We start from the raw sequence: 13,854 nt of genomic DNA, 5'->3' as shown, positions 1-13,854 counted from the left end.
GCATGGCCAAGAGCAATACTACCAAGAATAAAGTACCTGGTATTCATCATTATTAGATGAATGTATCTTTATATTAGAACTAACTACAGTTCTGACCTTGCTGTATTAGGAGAGAAAACCTTACAAATAAAAAGTAAAAATGCATAACACAGTTCTCTTCAGGGATAATGCCTGAAAACCAGTATTTTATCAATGTAGCAGTGTTATACAGGTACTTAATTACTAGACTTGGGAAGTTCAGAAATCCTGAAATGAAATCCTCCTGGTTCTTCCAGCAGGTGGCAACAAACTAACAGAAAACAATTACACAGGAACACCAGGAAAATGTTAAAATCTTCATTCACTTATGGAGGAAGGTATTAAAATGAGTGGGAAATCAAAGACACATCCCAAATTAAAAGGAAAAGAGATTTTTGTGTGATCACCTAAGAGCTAAGAGTGCACTGTTTTGTAAAATGGCATAATAATGTTCTAGAATAATCCATGATTCTGACACTGCTGGTGAATCATTCCGGTAATGAGCCTGTAGGGAGGGAGTGATGTACATCCAGTAGAGGAGGAAAAGCATTTAACTGTCCTTCACTGGCCTCTTGATGTATTTCAATCTCCAGCATGTTTGCCCAGCATATTGAGTTGGGGGAAGAAGGAGAAATCAAACATCATATTCAGAGTGATGGAGCCCTGCGGTCCTGGCTGTATCTGAACACCTGCCTGCCCATGGGAAATGTTAATCTACTCCTTGGTTTGCTTTGTTTGTGTGCACAACTTTTGCTTTGTGTGTTAAACTGTATCTCAACCCACAGGTTCTCCCTGACTCTTCTGATTCAGTGCTCGGTTGCCAGCTGGGGTTAAACCAGTACAGCAGTACTTCTGAGTTCTAGATTATTCAAAAATGCCATTTTCAGAGATGTGTCTGTCTTTAGAGAAAAAGGCTTTAGGTTTCATATGGCAGAAGTTTCTGCCCACAGAGGTTGAATTCCAGCATCCATCATGACTTTCCAAGAATCCAGCAAAGAGTAATGATTTGCAGGTTTATGTAAAGAGCAGCAAAATGAAGACTATACCAAAGTGACTTTATAAAAACCAGTATGAACTAGTTGTAGTTGTCACTGTAAAAATGTAGGTGTTAAAGATACTTCTATGCTGGTTGCCAGCAGTGGCAGAACAATCTATTGATATCATCATGTCAGAGCAGACTAACCTACATTTTAGAAATTAAACATCATCATAAACAGTTGATATATAAAGTCAGGGGATACATGATGCAGATTCAAGCAATTAAGTGTGCCTTCCTTTTGTTACTTAAGGGTTGCAACCACAAGGATTTCCCTACTGAGACAAGCTGCTGCTTTCCAGTGGTGAACTAGTGCAGAAGGAGCAAAGTGGAGGAGGTGACTGCACTAATTTGGTGTCAGAATGTTGGGGTGATGCCTCCAGATTTGTCCTGCAATAAACACTGCAGTAAGAATCAAATTTCTTTCTGAGCTCGGGCAGAGAAGCGAGAGTCCATACCGAAAGCTGTTCCATACTGCTGACAGCACATGGAAAGAGAAGTAATAGAAGTAAATTGAGATGTTAATAAAGAAGGCAGGAGATAATTTAAAAGCACTAGTAGAGCACACTTAAGAATGGTAGTTATGTTTACTAAAATGGTACTATGTTTACACACTAAAAGCATGCTTAAGAATGGTAGTTATGTTTACTTTTTTACTTCTCTATTTTTGTTTTTCTTCTATCCTTCTCTTTTCCATTCATTTGCTCTCTTCTGCCTTCTGCACTGGAATTCAGGTGTGATTTTCACCTACAGAAGTTTGTGCTGGCAGAACAGGGAGCTGGGATGCCGTGTGCGTCGCAGGTGATGTGCACCCCCGAGGTGAGAGAAAGCGCAGTGTACAACGTGTTCCATGGCCAGGCTCCAGATCAGTCAGCATGCCAGCCCTGGCTGCACTGGGTTTGTGTGGAGGGTTTGCCCGGGAGGGTGCTGGGGCAGCAGGGTGACCTCGTCCCTGGCGCGGTGACGCTGAAGCGCAGCAGCAGGTGCTGGGGCTGGGCCCTGGAGCTCCTGCCCTGCAGAGCCAGGCTCCTGCACTGACCTGCCAGCAGGGACCCCAAAGGGAGGGAAACACCCCTGGACACACCATGGTAAGGGAATGGGGGAGCCCTGGGCACACGGGGACGGGGAGGGCTCTGGGGTCTGGTGTTGTTATCAATAGGTTTTGCCACCAAACCTGATCTCACACACCACACACTACGTAAGGAAATGGGAAAGGAGTGCAGAAAATCTCACTGAAGCATTACAGCATAAAGTTTCTTCAGAGAGTCCTTAAATAGTGAGATAATATAAGTGAGATTTATAAGTTAAATTACATGTGGAGTCTTAGCTGCTTGGTTCTTTCTGTTGAGACCATATTTTCTCAACACCAGTACATTTTCATACGAGACAATTCTTTTTTAGAAATAAACCAAAAAAGTCATTTGTCTTTGTGTCTGTTTCAAATTAATTTAGCCCCAGTGGCTATACTGTCCACAGCTATACAAGGTATGCATGTGTATTTCTGGAGTCCATGAATTCTTTTATATATGTATGCATTTAAGTAGGCGAAAAAATGCCCTTTGTTTTTAAGTTTTGGCTGTTTGTTATAAATTCGTAGAAATCTCTCAAAACCTCTTAGAATGCGAAAAAAATCCATTTCACCTTGTACCCCAGTATGTCTCTAGCACTGAGTCTAATTTTGGTGCAGAGGAAGAACCATGTTACCTTCTGCCAGCTCATCTCACAGGCAAAATACTTCCAGGGGCTTCCCAGACTTAGGGAAGTGAGTGAGTTTGTGGAACAGCTCGAACACTAAACTCTCCCTTTTGCAGTAAATCCTGGAGAGAGATTGTCCTTTTAAGAGTCAAAGCTGTCCCAGGTGTAGATTCACTGTTTCTTTGTTAAACCTGTCCTGAGTCTACAGACATTTAAGTGGTGGGATGTGAAACATGAGTTTGGAAATGGCTCCAAATTAAAATATCACGTAAAGATCAGTTTACTCTGGCTGTGAGGCTGAAGAAGGCCCACCCTCTTCCCTGCTAAAAGTCTGGCATCTATTTTAATGCTCTTCACTATGCAAAGTCAGAAACCTGTTTCTCACTGTCTTCTCTCTTTGCCAGAATATTTCCAAATTATTGCTGGGGAAGGAGAAGATGAAATAGCTCAAAAAGCAGGCTTGAGATGTGGTTTCAAACTAGTGCTGCTGAAAACAGTCTGAAAAGTCTTCAACTGCAGTCCTGTATGAAGTTATTATAAAAAACTTCCTCAGGCAGCACTTACTTGTTCTATCTGTGAAAAACAGACCAATTCCTCTACAGACCTGAAGAAATGAGCAGAGCAGTTCATATTTTAAAATACTGCTTGGCTTGTAATTGTAATTTTGCTTTAAAAGATATTATTTTTAAAAGCCAGCTGGCCTCATTGCTGTGTGTGAAAAGAAAAGAAACCCTTATTTTTCTTGCTGCCTGCCAGCCTCACAGATTGATACTGGGATTTGAAACAAAAGGCAGAAACCTGCCCTGTGGAAAGCCAGCAATAATTGAATTCTCTAAGCCCAAATATGCCTTCGGTGTCTCCTGAGTAATCCTCCAGATTGCAACACAGTGACTTATGAAGCCCCCCTGTCACTCAGATCACTCAGAGACTTTTGCACAACTCAGTTGACAAAAACCAGGGTTGTGCAAGAACACTTGAGAGCACATGCATTTGCGGAGTCAGCAAAAATTCTCAGCTTGGAAATTAGTACTGAATAGAAATTATTTATTTCATTGAATAAAAGCTTTAAAAAGATTTAAAAGATTTAAATGTTCATGGTTATTTGAACTTCTGGGGATGACTAGCTGGGGCAGTGCTGACTTTTGAAATTCTAGTTGCTTCTGAAAAAAATGTCTTCAGTTATGTTTGTTAAACACAAATTTATGCCAATTTGTGAAGAAAACGCTGCTCCAGAGATGTTGCTGGTCACACATTGTGACGGAAAATTTAGTTTTTGGGGAGGATACATTTAATTCTCAGGTCACAGAATGATTTTGCTGGGTAAGCAGTTACAGAATTTAATTTAAAAAAAATTAACTGGTCAAATCTGATGGTGCCATTGGTTATCTCTAAATGCAGTATCACAAAACAAGGATGAGTGAGGACCATCCTCTGCTCTTAAAGCCAGGCCTGCTTCACAGCTGGGCATCTCAGTTCTCCTTCCCTCTCCAAAGCCTGGCAGTGGTCAGTGAGCTGCTCACTGGAAACCATTCTGGACAATGAGTTGTTTTCTGCATTGTCTGGATAAATATTATCTGGCATAAGCCAAAACTGTGCCATTTTTTTGGAATTATCAATCAGCACAGGAGATCACAGGGCAGTTTTCAGTGCTATGATATTTTTTTACTCCCTAGTACAGACAGGGCCCTGGGGATCACAAAACCAGAGCACAGGCAGCTTTAATTGCTCCAAAGCAGAAACCAAATCTGAAAAAATCCACATGCCTGAAACCATTCTCTCCTCAAAAAAATGCCTTTCACTACACCCAGTGTTGCAACTGCTGGGACTAACCCAGAAGTATTTGCTTTATAATTCTGCTTGTGAACTTATGAAATCCAGCAGCAGGGCCCTCATGCTCCTGTGCTTTTAAGTGTACAGGATTTTGGAGCAATTGACAGCTGCCTGCTTTAGGCGGGTGTTACACAGTTTTCTCTTCCTGGCTGCCACAGAAAGAACACTGGAAATCATGAAAATACACTTCACTGCAATGGCACTGACAAGCAATGGAGTAAAATTGTGATGTAAAATTAATGGCTGCTCAGGAGCTGGAAGGAACATTTATTTTGACCAAGAAAATCTGGAATAATTTCCTTGGGTGAAAGCAGCTCTTCCAAATTTCCACACTAGCCTGCTGTCAGAGAGTAGAAGGATCAAAAGACATGATCTGCCTTGGGTTACATAAGGGTGAGGGATGCCACGTGGCTGTGTCAGGTTCCAGCCAGGATAAAAATAAACTAAACTGGGATGTGCTCCTCAGCAGGGCCAGTCCAGGAAGAAAGATGGGGTTTGAGTAATTGAAATTTATTTTTCCTGCCTGTTTTAATGCACTTCTGTAGTACAGCACACACATCTCAATTTTTTAAAGAACTGTCCGGTCACTGTCATATTTTCTGAAAAATCCCCTTTGCCCAGGATTCTTCTCCTGGGAAGCTGAGAAACCTCAGAGAAAAAGGAAAACAATATTATCTCATTTGCTTCTCCTGTGATTTGCTCCTTTGGAATGTGGTTGGAGATTGTTTATCCAACATGTGAATTGTTTTGACTTAAAGACCAATCACAGTCAGGCTGTGTCAGACTCTGAGGAGAGAGTCACGAGTTTTTGGTTAGTATCTTGTTTAGCCTTCTGTAAGTATCCTTTCTCTATTCTTTAGTGTAGTTTTAGTATAGCATAACATAACATAATAATAAATTATTCTTTTAAGAACATAGAGTCAGATTCATAATTTCCTCCCTTCATTGGGGACCCCAAAAATACCACACTGTCCCAGTGTCTGGCATGTGCAGTCCCATTGTGGTCACGGGGCTGAACAACCAAACAAACAGCTGACAGTGACAATTCACTGATTTTTTGGAAAAGCAATACACTGGGAAAAGGTGACCACCAGGAATAGGGAGGGCTGAGGCACATGGATTTTCCTGACCCTGCCTCTCCTCTCTCCCCTCAGCGTGAGTGCATCTCTGTCCACGTGGGCCAGGCTGGAGTGCAGATAGGAAACGCCTGCTGGGAACTCTTCTGCCTGGAGCACGGCATCCAGCCCGATGGCACCTTCAAGGACCTGCAGGACAGACTCAGCTCTGATGACTCCTTCACCACGTTTTTCAATGAAACAGCCACTGGGAAGCACGTGCCACGGGCTGTCATGGTGGACTTGGAGCCCACTGTGGTAGGTCAGTACAGAAACAAACCTGCAAAACGGAGATGAGATTGCTTTTCCTCACATCACCTTATATCTCCACTGGCACAAAGTGGCCCTTTGCACCTCAGGCTACAACTAGGTAGCAAGAAATCAATTTTCTTGTGACACAGGATGCCAGATTCTGTCATAGGTCTTACAAATATAGGAACTGGAGGATCCCCAGCAGTTTAATGGCTGGTACACGTGGTGTGTACAGCTTCTCTTTGCATCAATATTTAACTTTTGGGTTTGTTTATCATGACATTTTTGCCATTCAGATTCTGCTTTTCTTCTGTTTGGATTTAAAGCAGGAGCCTGATCGCTTCCCTCCAATAATAGAAGAATGTCTAAAAATTGGGACACCTGAGTTTCTTCACACTGTTTTTTTCTGGGGATTTGTGGATGCAGGTTGTACTTTTCACTGACAAGCTCATGAGAAGAGAAGTGGCTGGACTGAAGATGCACAATAAATCAAACAAATGCAACAATGAAAAAATTCTCTGGAGACATTTCCCTTCTCCATCAGCATCTGTCTCTTGGCATCATGAGCTCCTGATGCCAACAACAACCAGAATTTCTTGGCACTGGAGCATATTCTTATGGTCACCGTGATATTTTCTGAAAAATCCCTTTGCCAAGATTTCTTCTCCTGGGAAGATGAGAAGCCTCAGTTTCTCCATGTTTTGCTGCTCTGGAATGTGGTCTGGAGATTGTTTATCCAAACATGTGAATTGTTTTTAATTAATGACCAATCACAGTCCAGCTGTGTCGGACTCTCTGAGTCAGTCACGGGTTTTTACCATTCATTCTTGTTAATCCTTCTGATGTATCCTCTCTCTTTCTTTAGTATAGCTTTAGTATAGCATTTTTAAATATAATATAATATATATAATATATGTAATATAATGAATGGAATGGAATGGAATAGAATAGAATAGACTAGAAATAATAAATCAGCCTTCTGAGAACATGGAGTCAGATTCTCATCTCTCACCTCATCCTGAGGACGACCCTCACAAAGATCACATTCTTACAATTTCGCTTTTTTCTTCAGATGAAGTTCGGGCTGGCGCCTTCCGGGAGCTTTTTCACCCAGAACAGCTGATCACTGGAAAGGAGGATGCAGCCAATAATTATGCCCGTGGCCACTACACCATTGGCAAGGAAAGCATTGACATGGTGCTGGACCGTGTCCGTAAGCTGGTAAGTGCCAGCAGCTCTGAAACAGCAGTTTGGGCTCTGCAGAAGGAAGAAGGGCAGAACTAACAGCTTGTTAATTGCAAATGATACCCATGGTTCAGCAAAGAGATTGCAAGTCATACAGATGGTATTTGGACATGGTACAGAAGAGAGAAGCCCAGTAGTTCACTTCCCAGCTGCATGATTCCAGGCTTTTTTATCAAGTGGTTATGAATATGTAATTTTTAATTATTAGCACAGCCCTACAGCACCTATACTGATACTGAAGGGTGGATTAAGCAGTTGTACATTGCTGGTTTCAGCTAGAGTAACAGAACAGTGTGAAGTTCAGAGAGACAGAGGCTTGGACAGACCCTTATGTTATAAGTTGAGACAGTGAGGAAAGCAAAGGTTGGAACTATCACCAGCCCTTTCCCAGGAAAACCTGACATGAAATCTGTGCTGTATACTGCCTGTGACTGCTCACTCCTTCAGCTCAGGACAAGCTCACATGGCAAAGTCTGTTCCACCTTTTTCAGTCATCGCTGTTTCACTTTCCCTTTTGCTTTCCAGACCGATGCCTGCTCTGGTCTGCAAGGATTCCTGATCTTCCACAGCTTTGGTGGCGGTACGGGCTCTGGATTCACCTCCCTGCTGATGGAACGCCTCTCTGTGGATTACGGCAAGAAGTCCAAACTGGAGTTCGCCATCTACCCAGCCCCTCAGGTCTCCACTGCCGTGGTGGAGCCCTACAACTCCATCCTGACCACGCACACCACGCTGGAGCACTCGGACTGCGCCTTCATGGTGGACAACGAGGCCATCTACGACATCTGCCGCCGCAACCTGGCCATCGAGCGCCCCACCTACACCAACCTCAACCGCCTCATCAGCCAGATCGTCTCCTCCATCACGGCCTCGCTGCGCTTCGACGGCGCCCTCAACGTGGACCTGACCGAGTTCCAGACCAACCTGGTGCCCTACCCGCGCATCCACTTCCCGCTGGTGACCTACGCGCCCATCATCTCCTGCGAGCGCGCGCACCACGAGCAGCTCTCCGTGGCCGAGATCACCAACGCCTGCTTCGAGCCCAACAACCAGATGGTCAAGTGTGACCCCAGGCACGGCAAGTACATGGCCTGCTGCATGCTCTACCGCGGGGACGTGGTGCCCAAGGATGTCAATGTGGCCATTGCTGCCATCAAGACCAAGAGAAGCATCCAGTTTGTCGACTGGTGCCCAACAGGCTTCAAGGTGAGTGGATTCGGTAGATATCAAGGTGAGTAGGGCTGCCATAGTGGATATTTTTGCCCAACGTCCGGGAGGAATGGTGCATCTGACTCCATCTTATCAGAAGGCTAATTAATTACTTTATTATGCTATGTTATTCTCTATTATATTACATCTAAATTACATTACATCTAAACTGAATCTGCCAAGCACCCAACTGCCCAGCATCTTGTGACTGTCACACACGTGGATCCAATTGGCCAATGACTCAAAACTCACACCCAAATCCAGTTACCAATTCCCTTCAGGTAAACAATCTTTCGCAATGCATTCCACTTGTGAACAAACAAGGTGCAGCAAATGAGATAAGAATTGTTTTGATCATTCTTTGCTTCTCTCACTGCTTCTCTCAGGTTCAGAGAATGTGAATCTCACAGGGCTGCCACAAGCTTCTCTTTAGTGTTGAAAGGGGAGGTTCAGCCCAGCAGAAAACTTGTATTTTAAAGTTTTCTAGTAGAAAACTTGTATTTAAAGTATCTAATCTATTTCACCTATTTCCCCCAGAACATGGGGGTATGGGGATACCCCAGTCATCAGTTTCTCTGGGTCTGGACTGAAGGCACTTGAGACAGTAACTCATGTTTGGACTCAGGTGTTGATTATTTCTTATCAGTAAAACAGTCTCACTGCTGTGAGTTCAGCAGCAAGGCACAAAATGGCCAGCAATCTCTGGTTACAAGGTCTTTTAAGACCAAACTATCCAATTAAGAACTGACATCCAGATTATCTTCCCTTTTAACCCAATGACTGATCCCAAAGAGCCCCCAGTGCAGATTTTCCTGCCCAATTACAAAATGCCACCCAAACCCATGAAGAAGGAAGAAGAAGCATGAAGAAGAAACCCAGCACAACACCCTGTGCCCTCCATCTTGCTCCCATCCACAACACACTAAAAATCCCAAAACCTCAATTTCTCACCCAGTGATACACCTACACTGCTCTCTATAATCCATTTCACACTTTTGTGGATTCCAGTCTATCTTGAACTCTGGGAAACTTTCTCCATGAATGAGGGTCAGAGTCAGTGCTGCCCTGGGGGCCAGGGCACCCCAGAGCAGACACAGAAATATTCCAGTGCCCTGGGTTTCCACAATGGGGGAATATAGATATTTCCCAATGAACGTAAGAAGGATGCATTTATATCAAATGTGCCTTTTCTCCTTTGGACATCCCATTGACACAGGCTCTTAGATATTTAAATAAGTAGAAATTAGAAGTGCACATGGGTTAAAATTGAAAGAAGTTTTCACTTCAGACCTGACCTTTGGAACAGCCAATGAGCATTGCCTCCGAGGCACAATCTAAAATTGAGGAAATACCAAAGTTGATAAAATTAATAAAGGAAGGAAACACTCATATTAGGGAATCTCTTAGTTAACCTAGAAATATTATACAGCCTCTCCCCACTGCTTACACAGCAGTGTCTGGAAATACATTTTCAACATTAATACAGACATTACCAGTGGAAAAGCATTTGTCATACAAGCAGCTCCTTCAGCAATGAAAACTCCCAACTGGGAACCAAGTTTTTATGTTAGTTTCTACAGAGTATCTTGGTGAAACACTATGTTCAGTATTGAGTAGCTGTTAAAAAAGTGACAAACTTGTCAGTGTGCATTAATGTCACAGACATATTTTATGAAAAATCCCTTTGCCAGGATTTTTTCTCCTGAGAAGCTGAGAGGCCTCAGAAACGAGATGTAAACAATGATTATCTGCTGCTGTGGAATGCAACAGGTGCATCTTTGATTGGTCTCATGTGGTTGTTTTTAATTAATAGCCAATCACAGTCCAGCTGTCTTGGACTCTCAGTCACAAGATTTTATTATCATTCCTTTCTTTTCTTTGCTAGCCTTCTGATAAAATCCTTTCTTCTATTCTTTTAGTATATAGTATAGTATATATATATATAGTATAGTATATATAGTATATAATTTTAATATACAAAAATATAAAAAACAATATACATATCATAAAATAATAATATATATAATAAAATTATATATATCATAAAAATATATATAATAGATATAATAAAATAATAAATCAGGCTTCTGAAACATGGAGTCAAGATTCTCATCTCTTCCATCGTCCTTGGACCCCTGAGAACACCACCACACATTAAGCAGTAGAATAGTATAGATATTAGAGTGAGTAAATAGATATTAGAGTGAGTTTCATGCTGTTTGACATTTGTGATGGCCTTTGCCACCTGGCACCACTCTACCCCAGCATTTTCACTCACCTTCCTTCAGCTCTTTGGCTGCCTCCTGCTCCTGCTGTTAGGAAATAAATTGCACACATAAATAAGTGGTACAGCCTTTTCTCCCATCCCTGTTTCCAGGTTGGGATCAACTACCAGCCCCCTACGGTTGTCCCTGGAGGGGACCTGGCGCAGGTGCAGCGGGCTGTGTGCATGCTGAGCAACACCACGGCCATCGCCGAGGCCTGGGCGCGGCTGGACCACAAGTTCGACCTGATGTACGCCAAGAGAGCCTTCGTGCACTGGTACGTGGGAGAAGGCATGGAGGAGGGAGAGTTTGCAGAGGCCAGGGAGGACCTGGCTGCTCTGGAGAAGGACTATGAAGAAGTGGGAACTGACTCGTTCGAAGAGGAGAATGATGGGGAGTAATTAAAAAATGCATTTTGTGTCTGTATCGCTGTACGGCATGTGTCAACAATCAGCTCAGCTTTTCTGTATGTTGTAAACATAAATTTAGGAGAGGACATTTTTTATTAATTATCCTGTAAGATACCATCAGCTGTAGTCTGGGGTCCCTGGGGCACACTAGGGAGGGACTGGGGGCACTTGAGAGGGACTAGAGGCACTGGAGTGGGATTAGGAAGATGAAATCAAAAAGAGAAAGAAAAAAGATCTTCCCTGAGCTGCTCCACCTGCTCAGGTGCTGCTCCCCTCTCCTGCACTGCCCTCGGGCACAGGGATTGTCCCTTTGCACACCTGAGCAATGCCCCAGGAGCACCCAGGTGTTCCCCCTGCCCTGCAGATGCTGTCTCTGCTGTCCTTTGGGAGATTCTCGAGGATGACTCCCTCCAGCAAGTACAGGAACCCGTAACCCCCTGAAAGCAGCCCTGAGCAGGGCCGGGCCCTCCTCATCCTCCCTGACCACACCTGGGGCTGCCCCGACCCTTTTCATCCTCCCTGACCACACCTGGGGCTGCCCTGACCCTCCTCATCCTCCCTGACCACACCTGGGGCTGTCCTGCCCCTCCTAATCCTCACTGACCGCCGCGGGGCTGCCCTGGACAGGGATTTCCGCAGGGGTTTCACTGAATCCCGCTCTGAGCCTCACTCACCAAGCCGAGCAAGCCTCGCTGTTTCCACGTTAAACCTGAGACTGCCTGGGATGAAGAAAATCAGAACCGATCAATCGGGATCGCAGCATCCCAAAGTTACCGGGATGGGCCGGGATGGGGCACCGCGGAAAACCCGGAACGGATATAACCGGAATACGGAATGGGGGAAAACCCGGACTGGATTTATCTGGAATATGGAATGGGGGAAAACCCGGACTGGATTTATCTGGAATATGGAATGGGGGGAAACCTGGACTGGATTTTTTTCCTGGAATATGGAATGGGGGAAAACCCAGACTGGATTTACCTGGAATATGGAATGGGGGACAACCCAGACTGGATTTACCTGGAATATGGAATGGGGAAAAACCCAGACTGGATTTTTTTCCTGGAATACGGAAGGGGGGAAAACCCAGGCTGAATTCTCCTGGAATATGGAATGGGAGAAAACCCGCACTGGTTTTTTTCTCCTGGAATATGGAATGGGGGGAAAACCCAGACTGGATTTTTTTCCCCAGAATATGGAATGGAGAAAAAATCTGGACAGGATTTGCTCCAGAGTACAGAATGGTGAAAAAACCGGACTGGATTTTTTCCCCAGAATACAGAATGGGGGAAAAACAGGACTGGATTTTCCTGGAATATGGAATGGGTGAAAACCTGGAGTGGATTTCCCTGGAATATGGAATGGGGAAAACCCTGAAATAGATAATCTCAGAACATCAAATTGGGGAACCTGGACTGGATTTTCCCAGAATAGGGAATGGGGGGAAAGATGGGGGAAAACACGGTTTGATCCCAGTCTTCCGTGCAGAAGTGTACAGCAGAAGCCATGTTCCTAAACCACGCAAACCAAATTGTTCCAGCAGTGCGTGCTGCTCAAACACTCAACCATCACTGGAGCCGCCCAGGTGCTGTAAGAGACCAGCTGTTGGTGCTCGTGGCTTGAACAATCACTGGGTGCTGCTCCAGTGATGCTCGGAGGGGCCTCCCAGGTGCAGGGGATGTGCACACCTGAGGCTTCAGCCTGGGTTTCCAGATAAAGAAGGGGATGATAAGAGACAATCCTGCCAGGTGGGATAGGTCCTTGTCAAGCCTGCCTTACACAATGACTCAGTACTCTCCAAGTACTGGGACATTCACATCTCAGATGAGGCAATTCATGTTGGCTGATTTGACATAACACTTCCTGAAGGCTTTTTAGATCTCATCCTGACCACCAACATTACACTTCATTTTATTTGCAAGCACACTCAGTAATTAGGAGTCCTGCTTTTGAAGCAGTTAATGCACTTTTTGGAGTTATTTGGACATTAGGAGTGCCGTGGCAATTATCAGCAGCTAGCAGCTTTTGTCCAAGGGGCAGGCAGTGTGTTTGGACACTCAGACACTGCTGCCTTTCAGTTTGAGTTTCCCTTCATCTGAGCCCATTTTCTGGGCTCTGCCTGCTGCCTGCTTTGGAAGGGCCATGTCACGACTGAGTTCTGCAGGCAGAGCTTAAAACATTCTTAAGGCATAATACTCCTCCTAACTGAGTGCCCAGGCTCTCACAGGGGTCATCACCAAAAGCTGTTTCAACTGCACACTGCTTTAGCAACTTCCACCTGGCAGATCTAGCTCCTGTTCAACCTCCAGTGTCCTTTTGCACTTTGCTCAGGTGGTTTCGTTCTCTCTGGCCAGTTTATGGCTTAGAGGTTCTCCTTCCTTCCTTCCCTTCCTTCCCTTCCTTCCACCAGCCAGTCGCCACACAAGCCAGTAATAGAAAGGGAACATCACTAAATTTAAACTATTGCTGAGAACCTCTGCCACAAGGCAAGACACTGAGTTATTTGTGAAACTGAGCCCTTCTGCTCAGAAGTCCCTACAGATACCCACATCCCCTCTGTGAGATTCAGGACAGTTTTCACTGTCCCAGTGCCTCCACTGAAGACCTGCTAAGAACTGAAGAGTTGTGCTGCCTCTGACAGAGCCAGGCGGTGTGAGCAGAGGGTTTGCAGCTGGAACCCCTCCACAAGGACATCCCCGATGGGCTCCAGATGACCCCTGTGAAATCCTCCCGTGCGTGTTTCCTCCCCACGGCTCCGTGGGGCTGCACAGAGGTCCCTG

The 13,854-nt window shown here is 44.6% G+C and overlaps 1 protein-coding gene and 1 long non-coding RNA gene across 2 annotated transcripts; one reads left to right on the top strand and one right to left on the bottom strand.

Annotated features, from left to right (window-relative positions):
• The first annotated feature begins 1,980 nt into the window (after positions 1-1,980).
• Positions 1,981-11,090, top strand: TUBA8 (tubulin alpha 8). Its single transcript, XM_063153801.1, has 5 exons — positions 1,981-2,142; positions 5,734-5,956; positions 7,019-7,167; positions 7,717-8,397; positions 10,778-11,090. The coding sequence occupies exons 1-5, from the start codon at positions 2,140-2,142 to the stop codon at positions 11,063-11,065; spliced, it is 1,344 nt and encodes a 447-aa protein (XP_063009871.1). The 5' UTR covers positions 1,981-2,139; the 3' UTR covers positions 11,066-11,090.
• LOC134417065 (uncharacterized) lies at positions 6,953-11,915 on the bottom strand. Its single transcript, XR_010027492.1, has 3 exons — positions 11,749-11,915; positions 10,679-10,712; positions 6,953-7,203 (listed from the first exon to the last, which is right to left on the bottom strand). It is a non-coding gene; the product is annotated as an uncharacterized LOC134417065 (long non-coding RNA).
• Between the last annotated feature and the right edge of the window lie 1,939 nt (positions 11,916-13,854).

This window comes from Melospiza melodia, chromosome 4 (assembly GCF_035770615.1).
Source record: "Melospiza melodia melodia isolate bMelMel2 chromosome 4, bMelMel2.pri, whole genome shotgun sequence".
Lineage (NCBI taxonomy): Eukaryota > Metazoa > Chordata > Aves > Passeriformes > Passerellidae > Melospiza > Melospiza melodia.
Note: the sequence above shows the minus strand (reverse complement) of the source record. Positions and strands in the feature narration are given on the sequence as shown.